At 40.6% G+C, this 16,218-nt stretch overlaps 1 protein-coding gene across 1 annotated transcript; it reads right to left on the reverse strand.

Moving 5' to 3' along the window:
• Positions 1–4,800: 4,800 nt before the first annotated feature.
• On the reverse strand, positions 4,801–13,417 carry LOC119729066 (1-acyl-sn-glycerol-3-phosphate acyltransferase epsilon-like). Its single transcript, XM_038201568.1, has 7 exons — positions 13,011–13,417; positions 12,325–12,516; positions 11,359–11,457; positions 9,286–9,376; positions 7,491–7,667; positions 6,681–6,804; positions 4,801–5,546 (listed from the first exon to the last, which is right to left on the reverse strand). The coding sequence occupies exons 1-7, from the start codon at positions 13,224–13,226 to the stop codon at positions 5,324–5,326; spliced, it is 1,122 nt and encodes a 373-aa protein (XP_038057496.1). The 5' UTR covers positions 13,227–13,417; the 3' UTR covers positions 4,801–5,323.
• Positions 13,418–16,218: the final 2,801 nt, after the last annotated feature.

Consider the following 16,218-nt stretch of genomic DNA (forward strand, 5'->3'; position numbering starts at 1 on the left):
GGTTAGTTGTTTGAAGTTTTGGATTTGTATATCCTGGAAAAACCAAGAAAAACAATCATGTTTTTGTAGTCTGGTTCTCTTACCCCACTTAGGATGAAACAGACCAATTTATGGACATTGGGGATTGTAAGGTCAGGGGAATCTGTCTACATGTAACTGGCTTATTCCTGTTCACACGTGTGTATTTGATTACCATGGGCATTGCCAGGATTTTTCCTAGAGGGGGGCAAAACATATTTTTGCCAAAAAATGCCTGTATTTCTCAACACATTCTCGATTAATCAGTTTTAGAGGTGGGCAGGGACATCCCCCCCCCCCTTGTGCCCCCTTGCTCCCCCCTCGGGACGTCCATGTTGATTGCAAAGAAAATGCGGACTAACTAAATATGATAAATTAGGAGCCCTTTTTGAAAAAAGGCAGTTTTTTCCAACGCTGGTCGGCTGACCAGCAAGGGCAGATCCATAAGTGACATCACAATAAAGGTAGGCACTCAGGCCCGTCCCCCCAACGGCAATGTGTATTTTTGTATTTTTATAGTTGGTACTATGCCCCCCCTCCCTCCCTTCCCCCTCCCTCCCTCCCCTCCCCCCTTGCCCGCCTTTGCCTCACCCATGGCCCCCTTACCACGTCACTGCCCAAATGTTATCTCAAAGCCATCACAAAGTGATAATATGTCCTAAAAAGTCAAAATTAGCAGGGACACATTTTGAATTTTTACTGAGAAAACACTTACAAATGTTCAGACCAGTCCCATAGGGTTTGTGCACAGGGTGACAAGTGATGGCCAGATATGGGAATCTTTCTGTTATCTCTTACAAGTATATAAACAAAACAGGCTGCCTATAGGCGTAAAATACTCATAAACCACAATTCTTGTCAGTTAATAGATATCTGCTGGTGCTTTAATTCGGTGCCTTAATTTATATGCTTGCTTAAATCTGGATTTTGGAGCCCCAACCTGACAAATTTCACGAGAATTTGGCCGGAGAATTTCAACCTCTATTCCCACCCGAAATTCCCCAAAAGTTGTAACACTGTGGTCGGTGGGTTTTGCTTTATAACTTAAGGCACACAAATTTAAGATTTTCAGGCAGAAAATAGCAAACTTACTTCAACTTTTGTAGCGGTTGTAAATTGTTCGCAACAGCCTCCACGCCCGCGAAGAATTGAAATGGCGGACAGACCACGTGTTGTCGTTTCAGCAGTGTACATGTACATGTATGTACATTTCAAACACTTGAGCCAGAAGCCGTATTCAGGCTCGACACGCCACAGACGAAATTCCATGAGAACGCTCAACCAATGGCGTTGCCGATTGTGTGCCCGTCGTAAAATATGATTTGCATAACAATAGCAGAGTCTTGAAACAAAGTGTACTGTATAATCATTGGTGAATATCGGCTAAACCATTTTCCCTCAATAAATTCTGGCCTTATAATTATCGGCCCAAGTATTAAAATATTTATCTGACAGAAAAAACGATGCCCTTTCCTTCAAAAACAAAATTGGTAAATTTGATTTTCCTTTTTACAAAATGCAACTGGTAAGGGGTTAACCTTGCTTTTAAAGGGAATATACATCATTTGCTTTTGCTGTAATTTTCAGAAATGGATGGAATTGGGGGGTTGGAAATATATAGCAAATATAGTTACACTGACTTTTTTGAGGTTTTGGGTTCAAAAATGCTATAAAAACCAAGAAAAACAATCATTTTCCTGTAGTCTGGTTCCCTGACTCCATTGAAGAAGAAACAGAGCAGTTTACATACATTGGGGAATTGTAAGGTCAGGGAACCAGTCTAGCTGGCTTGTACCCGTTCATAGTGTGTGTAATCGATTGCAAACAAGTGCTATGGTCAATTGGGGCCAGTATTTGAAAAAAAGCCAGTTTTTTCCAACGCTGATCGGCCGATCAGCGTTGGAAATTGATACAAAAATAGCACGTTTCTTGAAAATGACAGTATACCAGGTGCCATGATTTTACAGGATGCTTTACACTGTCATTCACTAACAGTCCAGCAAGGTATTTCAAAATGATTTGGTAGTTTTATTTTTTGATGTTTGCAAATGTTGTATTTTCCCTTTAAATAAAACGTTTGCGAAAGTAGATTTTCTCGAAAACAAGCTTTTATATACAAATTTGGCAAAACACATATTTACTCTGAATATGAAAATGGTATAATAAAGGGACTTGCTTTTAAATAAAAGAAATTGGCCAAATTAGATTTGTTTTCCCAAAAGAAAAGTGAAAATGGTAAGGGGCTAACCTTGCTTTTTACATAAAGTTTGGCAACCTTTGATTTTTCTCAAATAAACAAAACAAATTAAGGGCTTTTCTTTATACAGTTCATGCAGAGTAATTGAAAATTGAGGGGGAAAATTGAATTGCCGTAAAAGGCAAAATTGTAAGGGTTAACCTTTTTTATTGAATAAAAATCAAGCAAAATCTGACATTACAGAATGAAAGATATGCTGGAAACATGTTTTCTTGTCCATGGGTCCTTTTATTATTTTCCGATTTTGCCCAAATTTCAGATATTATACACGTCATGAGGTAAGGAATATCAAAAAGTCTACGTTGCATCAAACGAACATGTTAGATTAACGGCTAGACTCACAACTACAGAAGTGCAACTACGGTCATTGTTTATGTCATGAACCTGGCTTCACTCTAACTTTTTTTCTGAACTAGGAACGGACCATCAGCTAAATATTTTTCTACAAAAAAATATGATTTCTTTTTTTACAATCAGCAGGGACTTAATTATTCAATAATTCAGATAAACCATAATTCAGCATAAAAACAATATTTCATTGATAAAATTGTAATTCCTCCCTGATTCAGTGGCAACAACTACCTAGAAGTAAGTCTCTGAAAGTCTAAATACACTTCACAAGCATTGAAAATTAGCACGCAGAAAATTAGTGAAGAGTTTGTTTCTTAAATGCCATTTTGTTACTTTTTAGAATGCCGCCCTATTTTAGCCGCCTAAAGTTAGTTTCAACAGCTGTACATAGTAGAATACATTAAAGCGAAAAAGGAAGTTTAAAAACAGCTGTTATACTGTTTTTATAACTTTAAAGTTTCATAACTGTGGAATTCTTTTCATTTTTTTCAAAAAGATATTGAGTTTTGAAAATAAAATAAAGTCAAGCAGTGAAGAAAGCTAAGTAGCTTGAAGGAATGTGCATATCAAATTTCATAGTGAATCCTCTCTCTAATAGGTACATGGTGATATTAATGGTGATGTTCACATTGACCTTTAAAGGGAATATACATCATTTGCTTTTGTTGTAATTTTCAGAAATGGGTGGAATTGGGGGGTTGGAAATATATAGCAAATATAGTTACACTGACTTTTTTGAGGTTTTGGGTTCGAAAATGCTATAAAAACCAAGAAAAACAATCATTTTCCTGTAGTCTGGTTCCCTGACTCCATATAAGAAGAAACAGAGCAGTTTACATACATTGGGGAATTGTAAGGTCAGGGAACCAGTCTAGCTGGCTCGTACCCGTTCATAGGTTTGTAATCGATTGCAAACAAGTGCGATGGTCAATTGGGGCCAGTATTTGGAAAAAAAGCCAGTTTTTTCCAACGCTGATCGGCCGATCAGCGTTGGAAATTGATACAAAAATACCACTTTTCTTGAAAATGACAGGTGCCATGATTTTACAGGATGCTTTACACTGTCATTCACTAACAATCCAGCAAGGTATTTCAAAATGATTTGGTAGTTTTATTTTTGATGTTTGCAAATGTTGTATTTTCCCTTTAACATTTGAATTCTAACTCACACTGCTGAATTTAACAGAGTCACATAGGTCCACACTCCACAGACTGGATCAGTTAGAGAACGTCTCAAAAGTCGGAACGTTCCCGTTCTGTATGGAAAGTTCCTTTGAGTAAGAGTGCTCGCGCATAGACCAACATTCCCACGCGGAAACACTTGGCGTTCCCGGTCTGTTCCCAGCGGGAACCATGCGTGTTCCCAATTGCGACAGGCAATGTTCCCCGGTGGAACGTTCCAAGCATTCCGACTTTTGAGACGTTCCCTTAAAACCAGAACGAAATTTCCCAACTACAGTGAAATCTCGACAAGTCAAACTCTGATAACTCAAAACAACTGTTAAGTCAAACTTAGAATCCATTGCCTTCAGTAGTATAACAATTGCATCAACAATTGCAGGCAGACAGTCCAGAAATGCTGAAGAGAATTACTTCGGTAATTAATGTGAAGTTCAACATTGAAAACAATTGAGATTCGATCAAGCTACATGAGTTGTTTGTCGGGAATTTTCATTAGGAGATACAGGCCAAAATAGGGCCACTTCATCACGTCTCTTGGTGTCCCGACTTCCATAATTTTTGAACTAAAGATGGAACCAGCATGCGGTTTTCACAGCAGTAATGCTGAGACTGTGCTCTTTTCAAATCTGTACTGAAATTTTTTTTGACCGGGGTCAACAAACGACTCATTTGGCTTGATCACATCACAATTACATGAAGGAAAAACTACATGACTTGTGAAAGACTGGCTGTTGCAAAATTAGTACAAAAACTTTGCCTTTCTGAAACCAAATTCTACTTGGGTCCACTTGAGTCGTTCTCAATACATTTCGGTTTGACACGACTCTGTTATCGGTTTCCCGGATCATCGGGCCATCGTACAGAGGTGCGCGCGGAAAACTTGGACTGATCTGACCTTGTACCCGGGGACCGGATGAAATCAAACATCGTCGCGTGACTCCTGTCAGTGCAACAAGGTCGTGACTCTATTCTGGAACAAAGTCGTATCTCGCGCGAAAATGCTCCGTGCAACAAGGTCGTGTCTCGACGTCCATTGACTTTGTGTGTACATCCAGACGGGTTATTTTAAGTGAGATACGACCTTTTGAAATTCTGAAACTCGCATTTCATGTACGGCCCATGTTAGGAGATACGACCTAGTTGCACGGACATGACAGCATGTTTGATTTTTGTTGCATCCGATTTCGCCAGATCCGATTTCACTGGACGCAATATTTATGTTAACTAATTGGATTAACGAAGGAAGACACATGGTTGTCATCATGTGACTGGTCATCATGTGACTGATCATCATGTGACTGATCATCATGTGACCGATTACAGGACGGAACAGGGCATTTGCGTAGGTACCGTTGCGGGCTAACCACAACAGTTAAAAAAAAAAGTACTGGTGATGGGGTGATCCGGAAAACTGGTAAAATCGGGAACTCGTACGCCGGGCTTTAGATCAGTCTGAAACTGATATTAAAGAAGACAACTGTGGAATTAGTTTCTGATAAAGTCTAAAACAGCTGCTCAGGTAAACAGTTTCATCCATGTGATTCCCGCTAACGACCCAAACAGCCATATCTTCCAGTACAGCTGTCGCCCGTAGCTGGTCCCAACCAGCGGTGCCATGACGGCACAGGTGAACGCCAAGGCGGGCAGGGTGGACGCCAGGCTCAGGTGGGTGCTATGACCTTTGCCCTCCAGGTGACCTCGCTTCTCGGGGTCGTCGGAGTAGAAGTCTGACAGCATACTGAAAAGAAAGATATCAAAATAATTGAGCCACTATTACTGAGGCTACACTCAGAGAAGTTTCTTCTGCACTTTGAGAAGTTTCCTGGATCTTAAAGGGAAAATACAACATTTGCAAACATCAAAAAATAAAACTACCAAATCATTTTGAAATACCTTGCTGGACTGTTAGTGAATGACAGTGTAAAGCATCCTGTAAAATCATGGCACCTGGTATACTGTCATTTTCAAGAAAAGTGGTATTTTTGTATCAATTTCCAACGCTGATCGGCCGACCAGCGTTGGAAAAAACTGGCTTTTTTTCAAGTACTGGCCCCAGTCGACCATCGCACTTGTTTGCAATCGATTACACACCTATGAACGGGTACAAGCCAGCTAGACTGGTTCCCTGACCTTACAATTCCCCAATGTATGTAAACTGCGGTTTCTTCTTAAATGGAGTCAGGGAACCAGACTACAGGAAAATGATTGTTTTTCTTGGTTTTTGTAGCATTTTCGAACCCAAAACCTCAAGAAAGTCAGTGTAACTATATTTGCTATATATTTCCAACCCCCCAATTCCATCCATTTCTGAAAATTACAGCAAAAGCAAATGATGTATATTCCCTTTAAACTTGGAACAAATGAGTTCCCTATTAGGCACTTAGTTTAAAATCTGCATTCAAGGAACCAATGTATCTTGTAATCAGAAACAATAATGAAACTCCTACTTGGAACTCATAATCACCCTCCCAGGAACCAAAAAACACACTTGGAATCAAGTAAAGTTCTACTGGGAACCAAAGAATCTCCAACTTGAGATTAACAAAACCCCAGCTCTGAACCAATGACAACTCCACTCAGAACAAATTTATACTCCATTCAGGAACAAAACAATCTTCAACTGGGAAGCAACGAATTGGAACCAATGAATCTTTGAATTGGAACCAATGAGTCTTCCCCTTGGAACCAATAAATCTTTCCCTTGGAACCAATGAAAATCTTCCTGGGAACAAATGAAAACCAACCCATCTGTGGAGGTCACAGGTTTAAATTCAGTGAAGCTCTTTGATCAACTCAATTATGATTAAATTGAACCTTGTGAGTTTCCTCTGGTTGCTCATTTTTTTTACATAAAGTTTGAACCGAGACTCACTTGTCTTTCTCCTCGAAGAGTTCGTGCAGCCATCGATGGCAGGACTCCTCATCTTCCGGAACTGTCTCCAACGGAATACGGCGGATGTGAACATGAATACGAGGACATCGAGACTGCAGAAATTCTAGGAATGTTCATAAAAAAATAATAATCAAAGACAACAAATGTGATGCAATCAAGCTACATGAGTCATTTGTCGGGAATTTTCATTTGGAGATACAGGCCAGAATAGGGCCACTTCATCACATCACTTCATCACATTTCTTGGTGTCCCGACTTCCATATTTTTTTTTAACTAAAGATGGTATCAGGATGCTGGTCCTTGAGGTACCCCAAGTGGAGAAAAATCAAAGGGGGTTATGACTTGGAGACCTGGGCGCCCCTTGTTCAGGCTCTTGTTGGCGCCATTAAATAACGTTAAATTCCCCCTTAAAAATATTAAGAAACATTTACATTGGTAGTGTTTTTGGGTAGTCGCAAAAAAAGGCCTGCGTCCTTTGCATGCATGGATGAACATCAGTGAAATTTGTCCTGAATGTGGTCAATACCCAGAGCGAATGCTTGCTGAAGAGAAAAACTTGTAAGATTTCCCGTTTTTGTGGGAGACGACGAATTATCTAAAAGGGAATTTTTTTTTACCCGCCCTGTACACTAAATAGCGTCCTCGTTTCCAGTCCACCTTACCTCATGAAGGCTATATGAGCTTTATTATTACTCAGGGGGGGGGGGGGGATTCCTTATGTACAGTGCTTTGAGATGAGTCTAAGGTGAAGCCTGGTTTCGGACTCGTCCTCAGCATATCGATCTCACCTGGCATTCCCGGTGCCGGTCTTCTCTCCACTGTTTCCATCCAACTGCATTCTTCCCCGGTGTTGGAGTACGCGATGGTGACATCGTACACGGCGCTGGTGTGTCCCCTCAATCCCTGCACACACATGTTGACTGCCTTGATTTTCGGCGACAGCACGTGATTCGTTACAGCTAGACCTAGTGTGTGACAAAAAAATGTTCATGTAAGGGTAAGATTCATGGACTTCCTGCACAGATATAAAAAAAAAGATGTGATAGACACCTGAACATCATTAAAGGCATATAGGATCGTTTGCTTTTTTTATGCAAAATTTTACTCCAAATTTCAAGAAGAATTTTCAAAACCTAACCTGTTGAAGTTTCAGCTCTACTCAGTGGATATTACATTATTGAGGAAAACAGTGAAAAACCATGCGCAACCTTTTGATCACGAAACGCGATTGCGTCTGTAGCACTCTTTATTTCCAAAAATCAGTCAATGGACTGATCGTTGGAAATCACCTACATTTCTTGATTTCCTCTAAGTGACAGCAAACCAGATGGAGTAATTTCACGGGGTGTTTAGTACCAGTACAATTTTTAATCCAAGTAAGCTTTTTGATAATAATTCGGTAGATTACTTTTGGGATAAATTTAAATGATCCTACATGCTTTAAAGGGAATATACATCATTTGCTTTTGCTGTAATTTTCAGAAATGGATGGAATTGGGGGGTTGGAAATATATAGCAAATATAGTTACGCTGACTTTTTTGAGGTTTTGGGTTCGAAAATGCTATAAAAACCAAGAAAAACATCATTTTCCTGTAGTCTGGTTCCCTGACTCCATATAAGAAGAAACAGAGCAGTTTACATACATTGGGGAATTGTAAGGTCAGGGAACCAGTCTAGCTGGCTTGTACCCGTTCATAGGTGTGTAATCGATTGCAAACAAGTGCGATGGTCAATTGGGGCCAGTATTTGAAAAAAAGCCAGTTTTTTTCCAACGCTGGTCGGCCGACCAGCGTTGGAAATTGATACAAAAATACCACTTTTCTTGAAAATGACAGTATACCAGGTGCCATGATTTTACAGGATGCTTTAGACTGTCATTCACTAACAGTCCAGCAAGGTATTTCAAAATGATTTGGTAGTTTTATTTTTTGATGTTTGCAAATGTTGTATTTTCCCTTGAACATGGTCCAATGGTAACAGCATCTGACTCAAATGTGATGATACATGAGTGTTTGTGTTCTTGGGCAAGACACTTTACTACAGTTGTCTCTCTCCACTAATAATAATAATAATAACAATAGCAGGCATTTTTATAGTGCGTTTACGCTGCAACGGGGCATCAAAGCGCTTTACAATTATTGTTCTAAGGAGAATATAAATTGACGTATAGCACCCTCGGCTTCGCCTCGGGTTGTTATGCGCCCCTCAGGTGTTCAAAACGTCGTATCCCACATCACAGCAGTCAACAATTGTTAACTGATCTTGATCTGCTGTTTAAAAAATGATCTTGTGGTCAGCTGGGGCCAATATTATAGAGCTGCTTAAGCACAAAATTTGCTTAAGTACAAAAACGTCTTGCTTAATAAAATCAGGTTCCCGGCCAAAACTCCATGCGATTGTTATACTAAGTAAACAACAGCTAAATACCAGTCACAAGCAATGTACATCACATGGAGTTTTGGTCGGCAACCTAATTTTACTAAGCAATGTTTTTTCGTGCTTAAGCAAATTTTCTGCTTAAGCAGCTCTATGAAATTGGGCCCAGCTGATGAACAGAGGAAGTAATTGTGAACTGTGTATACCATTTTTGAAAGCAAACGCTTGGCTAGCTTTGATGAGTTCCAGATTGTATGGATTGTAGCGCGTGCCCTCTGGGAATATCACCATCCATGTCTGAAAAAACAAAACGACAAAAAAACGCCAATCAATTAAAACAGACGATGTTTAGAATCAAATTATCATATCAATTTTTTTCTTCTCTTATCAATTTTGTTTTAAAGATATAGTCCATCATTTGTAATTAGTGCATTTTGTTCATTAGAAGCAACAAAAGTGCTCAAGATCTAAGGAAGGGTGCTGAACAACTAACCTGATGAAGTTTCAGCACAGCTTTAGCTGTATATTTCGAGAAAAAACAACATTCTCGATTTCAAATCAAAAGTTGCTGAATCACGTTTTGAATTGGGCCTGAATTCAGCGTCCGAGACACATCCTCACTGAGTTGATTGCAGCTACGCGATTTCGCGCACTGATTCGACGAATTGTAGCAACCGGGCGCGTGTGTGCGTCGTGCCAATGCTTGCGCGCGCTTCGCCGAATAACAAAACGAACAACTAATTTGAATTTCCTATGGTGCTTCTTAAGAAGCACCGTTGGAAAGGCCTTCATTTGTTGATTTCTTCATAATGACAGCTTGCCAGAAAGAATAATTTCACAGGGAGTTTAGTCCCCTTACTATCTTTCAACCAAGCATGGTTTTCAACAATAATTACACCAGTTACTTTTTGGAAAGCTGCAAATGATGGACTCTGGCTTTAATAGAACCGGTTTTTACTGCTGTAAAATCCTTCATTTCCTCTGAATTTCAACTTTGAAGGGCATACACGTACAAACCAAGTAAAAACAATTTGTGGTTTGATTGCACCTTCGTATTTCACGTAAAATCCTTCAAAACTTGAAATGGATTTTCAAGGACCTTGGGGCTTTTTGTTAATAAGTTCAACAAATATTTACAAGACTTTTAGATGTAAAATACAAACAGGCTCGTGGCCCCTCCATACTGAAAAAAACTGCCTTCTTTACAGTAAACAGGCATGCAACTGGGAATTTAGAAGGACAAAAACGAGGAAACTCCAAACCACCTAAGACTTTGTACAGTGTTTTTAAATTTGTAATGGCATTCATGAGAAGTAAAAAAACGAGGAAATCAGCGGAGCCGAGGAAAAGTTGCATACCTGAGAAAATAGATATTCAGGGTTCCCAACTCTTTATGAAAACAACATTTCTTGAATTTTCCCTGAAAAATATTTTCATTTTAATAGTCCGAGAGCCCGGTGAGGTTTAATTAGAATATCGCGCACAAAAGGTTTGGTGGTGGTAGCGAGTAGGTGGGGATGTCCAACCTTCAAAACCGTCATTCTTAAGTGTCGCACCCCGTGCGTTTGGGAGGGGGCACCACCTAAAGACCCCCCAAAATTGACTTTTAATTAGAATATCGCGCACAAGCACGGTTCCAACGCGAAAAGATAGTATTCGATTAACTTATCAATGACCAATAACTTAAGAATGAGAAATCCCGTGCATTCCATGCTTAAAGATGGCCTAATTAGTGCTAATTATTCACCTTTAATTAGAATGTTGAGCACAAGAGCGAAACCTGCACTAAAAGCTAATTAACGTGACCAAAATCCGCAACTTAAGAATGGATTTCCCGTGCATTTTGTGCTTAAGAACGAGTTAAAGTTCAATAATTAGCCGCCCTCTAAGGAATTATTTTTTCATGTGTTTAATTAGAATGTTGAGCATTCGAGGTTGCTGGGAAGTCGAGAGGTGGTTGCAGCAAAGCAACTAGGATACTGATAATTCACGGGCAGCTTGTTGACAAGCGATGGCCTCCCTTCTTCCCTTATAGCCGTCCTTTCCTCACCATATGCAACACAGACACACATACACCAAACTGGCGAAACACTTTTCCTTCTGGGTCACTGTCAAATTCCCTGTTTTTCCCCAGATTTTGTGGTTTTTTTCCCCAATTCCCTGAGTGTTCCCCGACTGGAAAAATGGAAAATCGTTTTCAAGATTTCCCCCGATATCAAAATGTTGGAGTGATATTCTACTTATACAGAGAATCCACAGTCTCATGATATATGACTTACTGGAATGTCTTTCTTGCGTAAGACGTCTAGTTTCTTGTGGAATCGCGCGGCGTTCTTCTCGTCAAACTTCTTGGCACGCTTGACATAGACGCCACCATGCTGAAACATTCAAATACAGAAATAACCATTAAGAAGGGAGCAATAATGCAACCATAGATTCTAAGCATACTGGGCCAAAGAGTTTTAAGGCAACTTTTAGAATTTTTTTTGTATTACGTTAATGTGAATTTACACAATTATGAGCACAGATTTGGAGGGCATTTGTGAGGCGTTCTGGCACTTTTCTCCTTATAATACTGTTTGTTGCACTTCAAATCGGACATTCCGTTGACAAGTTATAGCTGTTTAAATATTGCATTTATCGACAGGTCCAATACCATGAAAAAGGTCAGTTTCAAGTTTTAGAGTCGTGAATATGAAAGATGCCAATTGATTTGCCTTTAGAAGCACTTTTATTCTACGATTTGTGTACTTTGTCTTTAAAATATATTTAGAAGACATATCAACGATTAAAAATATCAACAAATCTTCAGAATCTGCCACTTTCGACTTGGTGTCCTCCGATGTCGATACAGCGCTGGAGACGGTGGCGGAAGGCGCATGCTGCAGCCGAAAGCTTCTGAAGGAACGCAGGATCACCCCTGATGTCATTGCACACCTCCTCGATCATTTATCCGCAACACATGATCAAGGAGGTGTGCAATGACATCAGGGGTGATCCTGCATTCCTGTAACGACATTGGAGGACGCCAAGTCCAAAGTGGCAGATTCTGAAATCGAGTATTTTTTTTCGTATGGCATTTAAATGTCACCCTCTTGCACAAAGCTGATGAAACTCACTCCATCAAATGTGTCATGCCGTGTTTACATGATCTGAAATTTTGGGTTAATTCCATTGGTAAACAGCAGGGTTACTTGGGATAAAAAGTAGGACTTTTTTTACACATAGTACCTCTGCGTACTTACTTGGCCAAAGACCCAGCCATACAGCGGCATGTATTTCAGTCCGTCCTTCAGGATAAAGCGCATATGTCCCAGCATACCGCCACGGATGGCTATCATGTTAGCCACTACCCAGTCCATGGTCGTCTGATGGTTGCACATGTAAATCACACTCTCCGGCTGATCCAGTGTGTTCACATCACCATACAGTACTACCTGAATTCAAAACGTAATCACACAAGACTCCGTTCAGTATATTTCACACATTAATGGTTCCATCATTTGCAAAAACAGTGCTTCTATTTTTAGTCGCCAATTATAAGTTATAACCCATTCAATGATTGTCAGTCTTTGCAAAAACATGAATTTGATGATGATGATGAAGTGATGATGATGATGATGATGACTCATTTTTCACCCTACGCTACTACAGGCATGACAGGTAGGCCTACCTTCTTCTAACTTGAAATTTCCAGCTTTCTAGACTCACGACATGGGCCATGATGAGGAGATGATGATGCCTAGCGGCGATGTCCAGTCAACTAAAGTCCTGAGATTGGCAAACCTCCCCCTATCGTGAGCCTAGAAAGCTGGAAATTTCAAGCTAACCTTTTTCCACGAACATGACCATGACGAACCCAACGAAATAAAGAAAAGAAAATTAAAGAAAATCAGTAGGCTTTATTAAAAATTCACAAGGGTCCATGTACTTCTGTGCCTGTGTAGCTCTCAAAGAAGAACTCGACCAGTCGCTGATACGTCCCCCAGATACAATCATCGACCGCCCGGTGCCACCGCTCCGGCAGGACACACGACACGATCCGCCAGCCACTGAACAACACGAAATATGGCGGCGCCGAGCCCATCATGACGACGGCCGGAGCCATGAACTTCAACGAGTTCAGATGGGTTATAACACTCAACATGTTGTAGCGAACAAAGCAGATGATCGACGAGCGATCAAATTGCTCAGTAGTAGGATTGCGGGAAATAAAATAAAGGTTTTTTTCGTCTTGAACTCATCGATCATTCGATATAAAAATTCACATACAGTGCACATGCATGCAACAACATGCATAGCACATGTAGCACGTGAAGCGGGAGAGTGCGCCCTCAAGTGACAAAATATATCCAGTCCCCTTATTTCGTTTTCAAACCTCGACTGTGTTTCAACTGAGAATTGTTAAAGTTTCGTTTCAATAGTCACGGTGCACGTAGATAGATAGAAACTATAACCAATAAAACGAGCGCGAGATGTGAAGAAACCTCTTTCACTTTTTTTTTTCAAATAAATATTCTTTTTTGGTGTTATTTTCTGGTTTTATGCGTCAAGTGCATGACTTTTTGAACATTGTTTCACGTGAATGTATGGATGTAAGCAGGTGGCACCTCACAAATGCAGAACAGCACGATATTATTATTGTGGCAGTTATTTTCCAGTAGCCACCTAATTGTGACGAAACTTTCCCAGGAGTGCAAATATAACTTCTATGATGATTCGGGAGGGAAAAAAGTACAATAAACTAAGCCTGTGATGTGCATCACTCACCACGCTGCGGCTCATCAATGCAAAGACTAAACATGTCAACATTATTTGTCCATCTTTTTTTTTCAATAACAGCTCGGTAACTCAATCATAAATCATGATGTATTTTTTTTTTCAAACCGAGTTCTGCTGTAGGCCTGTGATCTATGTACATGTAGGCCCCCTACAATATGGTTTAGTCAATGGACTCGTCGTACCGCCTGCCGGCCACGACGTGGACGTGGCTCGCGGTCCGAGTTTTGACCATGCAATTACCATGACGAACGCGTCCGTTTTGAGTTCTGCCCATGGGCGTCGCGAGGGGGGGGGGGGGGCAAGGGGGGCACTTGCCCCCCCCCCCGGAAAAGCCAAAAAAAAAAAAAGGAAGACAAAAAAAGAAAAAAAGAAAAAGAGGCGCGAAGACAAAGTGGTGCAAATTTAATGAGTTGGGGGGGGGGGCAAAATGTCCCTGCCCCCTCTAAAACTGATAAATCGAGAATGTGTTGAGAAATACAAGCATTTTTTGGCAAAAAAATGTTTTGCCCCCCTCTAGAAAAAATCCTGGCGACGCCCATGGTTCTGCCCTGATAAACTTTGTCATGACATTCAGTAATAAAAAAAGGTCGTAAAACATTGTAGATTTTCATGAAATCCCCCGTGAAGGATAATGAAACTAGCCCCAACATTCGCCTCAAGATTTCACATTCGCCACGCGAGTTCCTGTCACTCGACCGGTGCGGAACATATAGAGGCCGGCCAGGGGTCCCGGTATACGTCTAAAGCTGGCCCGCGGGGAACGACCTTTTTTAATTGATGAACTCACCACTGACCGGTTGAACGCGTATACCCGCACCTGGACCTTGTTCAACACTGCCCTGTCAGCCACACAGCTGGACTATAAATATTAGTTACTATTAATATTATTATCGTTTTCTTTATTATTAAAATTAAATCAAAAGGTGGCATAGTGATCGGCTTTAAACGTTATGGGCTTGGATGAAAAGCAAGGCTATATCGCTGTCGAGATAGTTCTTAAAATAAAACGGGACTGCACTACACTTTTGCTTCATTTTAGGCCTATACGATTTGATGTTCTTAAGTATTTCACGGGGCCATATTGAGCTGGAATTCCCCCAAACACCTCAAGGACCTATCGGAGAGAGACTTTCTTGAAGTCAAACCGACACCAAGCGGCGATTGGAAAACGCCATAGATTTGTGAACACTTTTTTCTATGTACCCATTGCGCCCTCTGTTGACAGTAATAAGACAACTCCACACGATATCCGCAAGAAAACGCCACCCCTCGACTATTTCACAGCAAACTCCATGAGAAACTTGGTCCTCAGCACTGGAGTGATTGGTGTCCCACTGTTGGGTCCAACATAACCTAGATCAACAATGCGACAACAAGCCATTATATACCAACATGAGGAATGTTTGGCTGGTTTGTCCACGTCCATGTGTATCGACCACAACTGAAACACGCGCCGTGCGTCGCTGTTTCTACTCTGGCGATGGCGGAGGGGAAATCCCCGAATTTGGGTGTTGGCTTCGTCAATATTACGCGAAACTAAGCTTCACAATCCAGGGTCCCTATTGTCACAACTCCCCATTAGATGCCCGTGGTCTGCTGGAAAATTCACTTGTACAATTTTCCGCTCCTCGAAATAATGGGGAAATCAAGAATTAACAAGTATTCTTGGATTGAAAACATTTTACTGCACGTACCCTATCAATGCTGTTGGAATTGTGACTGGAATGTTTCAAAATGAAAACTTCAAACTTCGGATTCGTTATTTATCGAAGTCTATTTTGCGGGTCCCAAAATATCAGCTTACATAATAAGGTCATCGGAAAGATTTCCATATAAGAAGTTCACTAATTTTCCTCTGTATTGACTAACAAGCCCCCAGATAGCAATTTCATGTCATCAAAGTCAATTTGAGCAGTGAGAAAATACAAGCATTTTTTTAGAAAACACTTAGAATTTTTCAGTCCAATCTCATAGGATTTGTACACAGTGTTGAGTGAACTTCGTATATGGAAATCTTTCCAAATCATCTTTGTACCGTTCTCGTCGGGCTGTCTGTCTGTCTGTCGGGCTGTCTTTCTGTCTGTCTGACTGACTGACTGACCGACTCCCCGTCACGTCAATGAAATAGGCTTGCTCAGAAATCTCATCTTGGCCAAAAATATGACTCAGATGATAAACGAAATTGGGCCAGCATTAGTTGGGTTTTATGTTCAAACGTTTTGCGACACTGCCGTAAGCTTTTCACAAGTGATTAACCTATTTTGAGGTCACGCAACGCCATAGCATCCTTATATCACGCGGTAAAATAAACAATTGCCTCGTAAAACAGCTTGTTATTTGAAACGCTTGCTGTGACG

The sequence above is a fragment of the Patiria miniata genome, unplaced genomic scaffold (assembly GCF_015706575.1).
Source record: "Patiria miniata isolate m_02_andy unplaced genomic scaffold, ASM1570657v1 HiC_scaffold_20, whole genome shotgun sequence".
NCBI lineage: Eukaryota > Metazoa > Echinodermata > Asteroidea > Valvatida > Asterinidae > Patiria > Patiria miniata.

Bases quoted from the DNA above. Each gene is read 5' to 3' on its own strand.
- LOC119729066 (XM_038201568.1), bottom strand. From the start codon at position 13,226: ATGTTGAGTGTTATAACCCATCTGAACTCGTTGAAGTTCATGGCTCCG. The intron at 9,377-11,358 runs GTAAGTCATATA...TTGTTTTTTCAG, and splicing joins TACGCAAGAAAGACATTCCA to ACATGGATGGTGATATTCCC. The intron at 7,668-9,285 runs GTATACACAGTT...GTCACACACTAG, and splicing joins AGCGTTTGCTTTCAAAAATG to GTCTAGCTGTAACGAATCAC.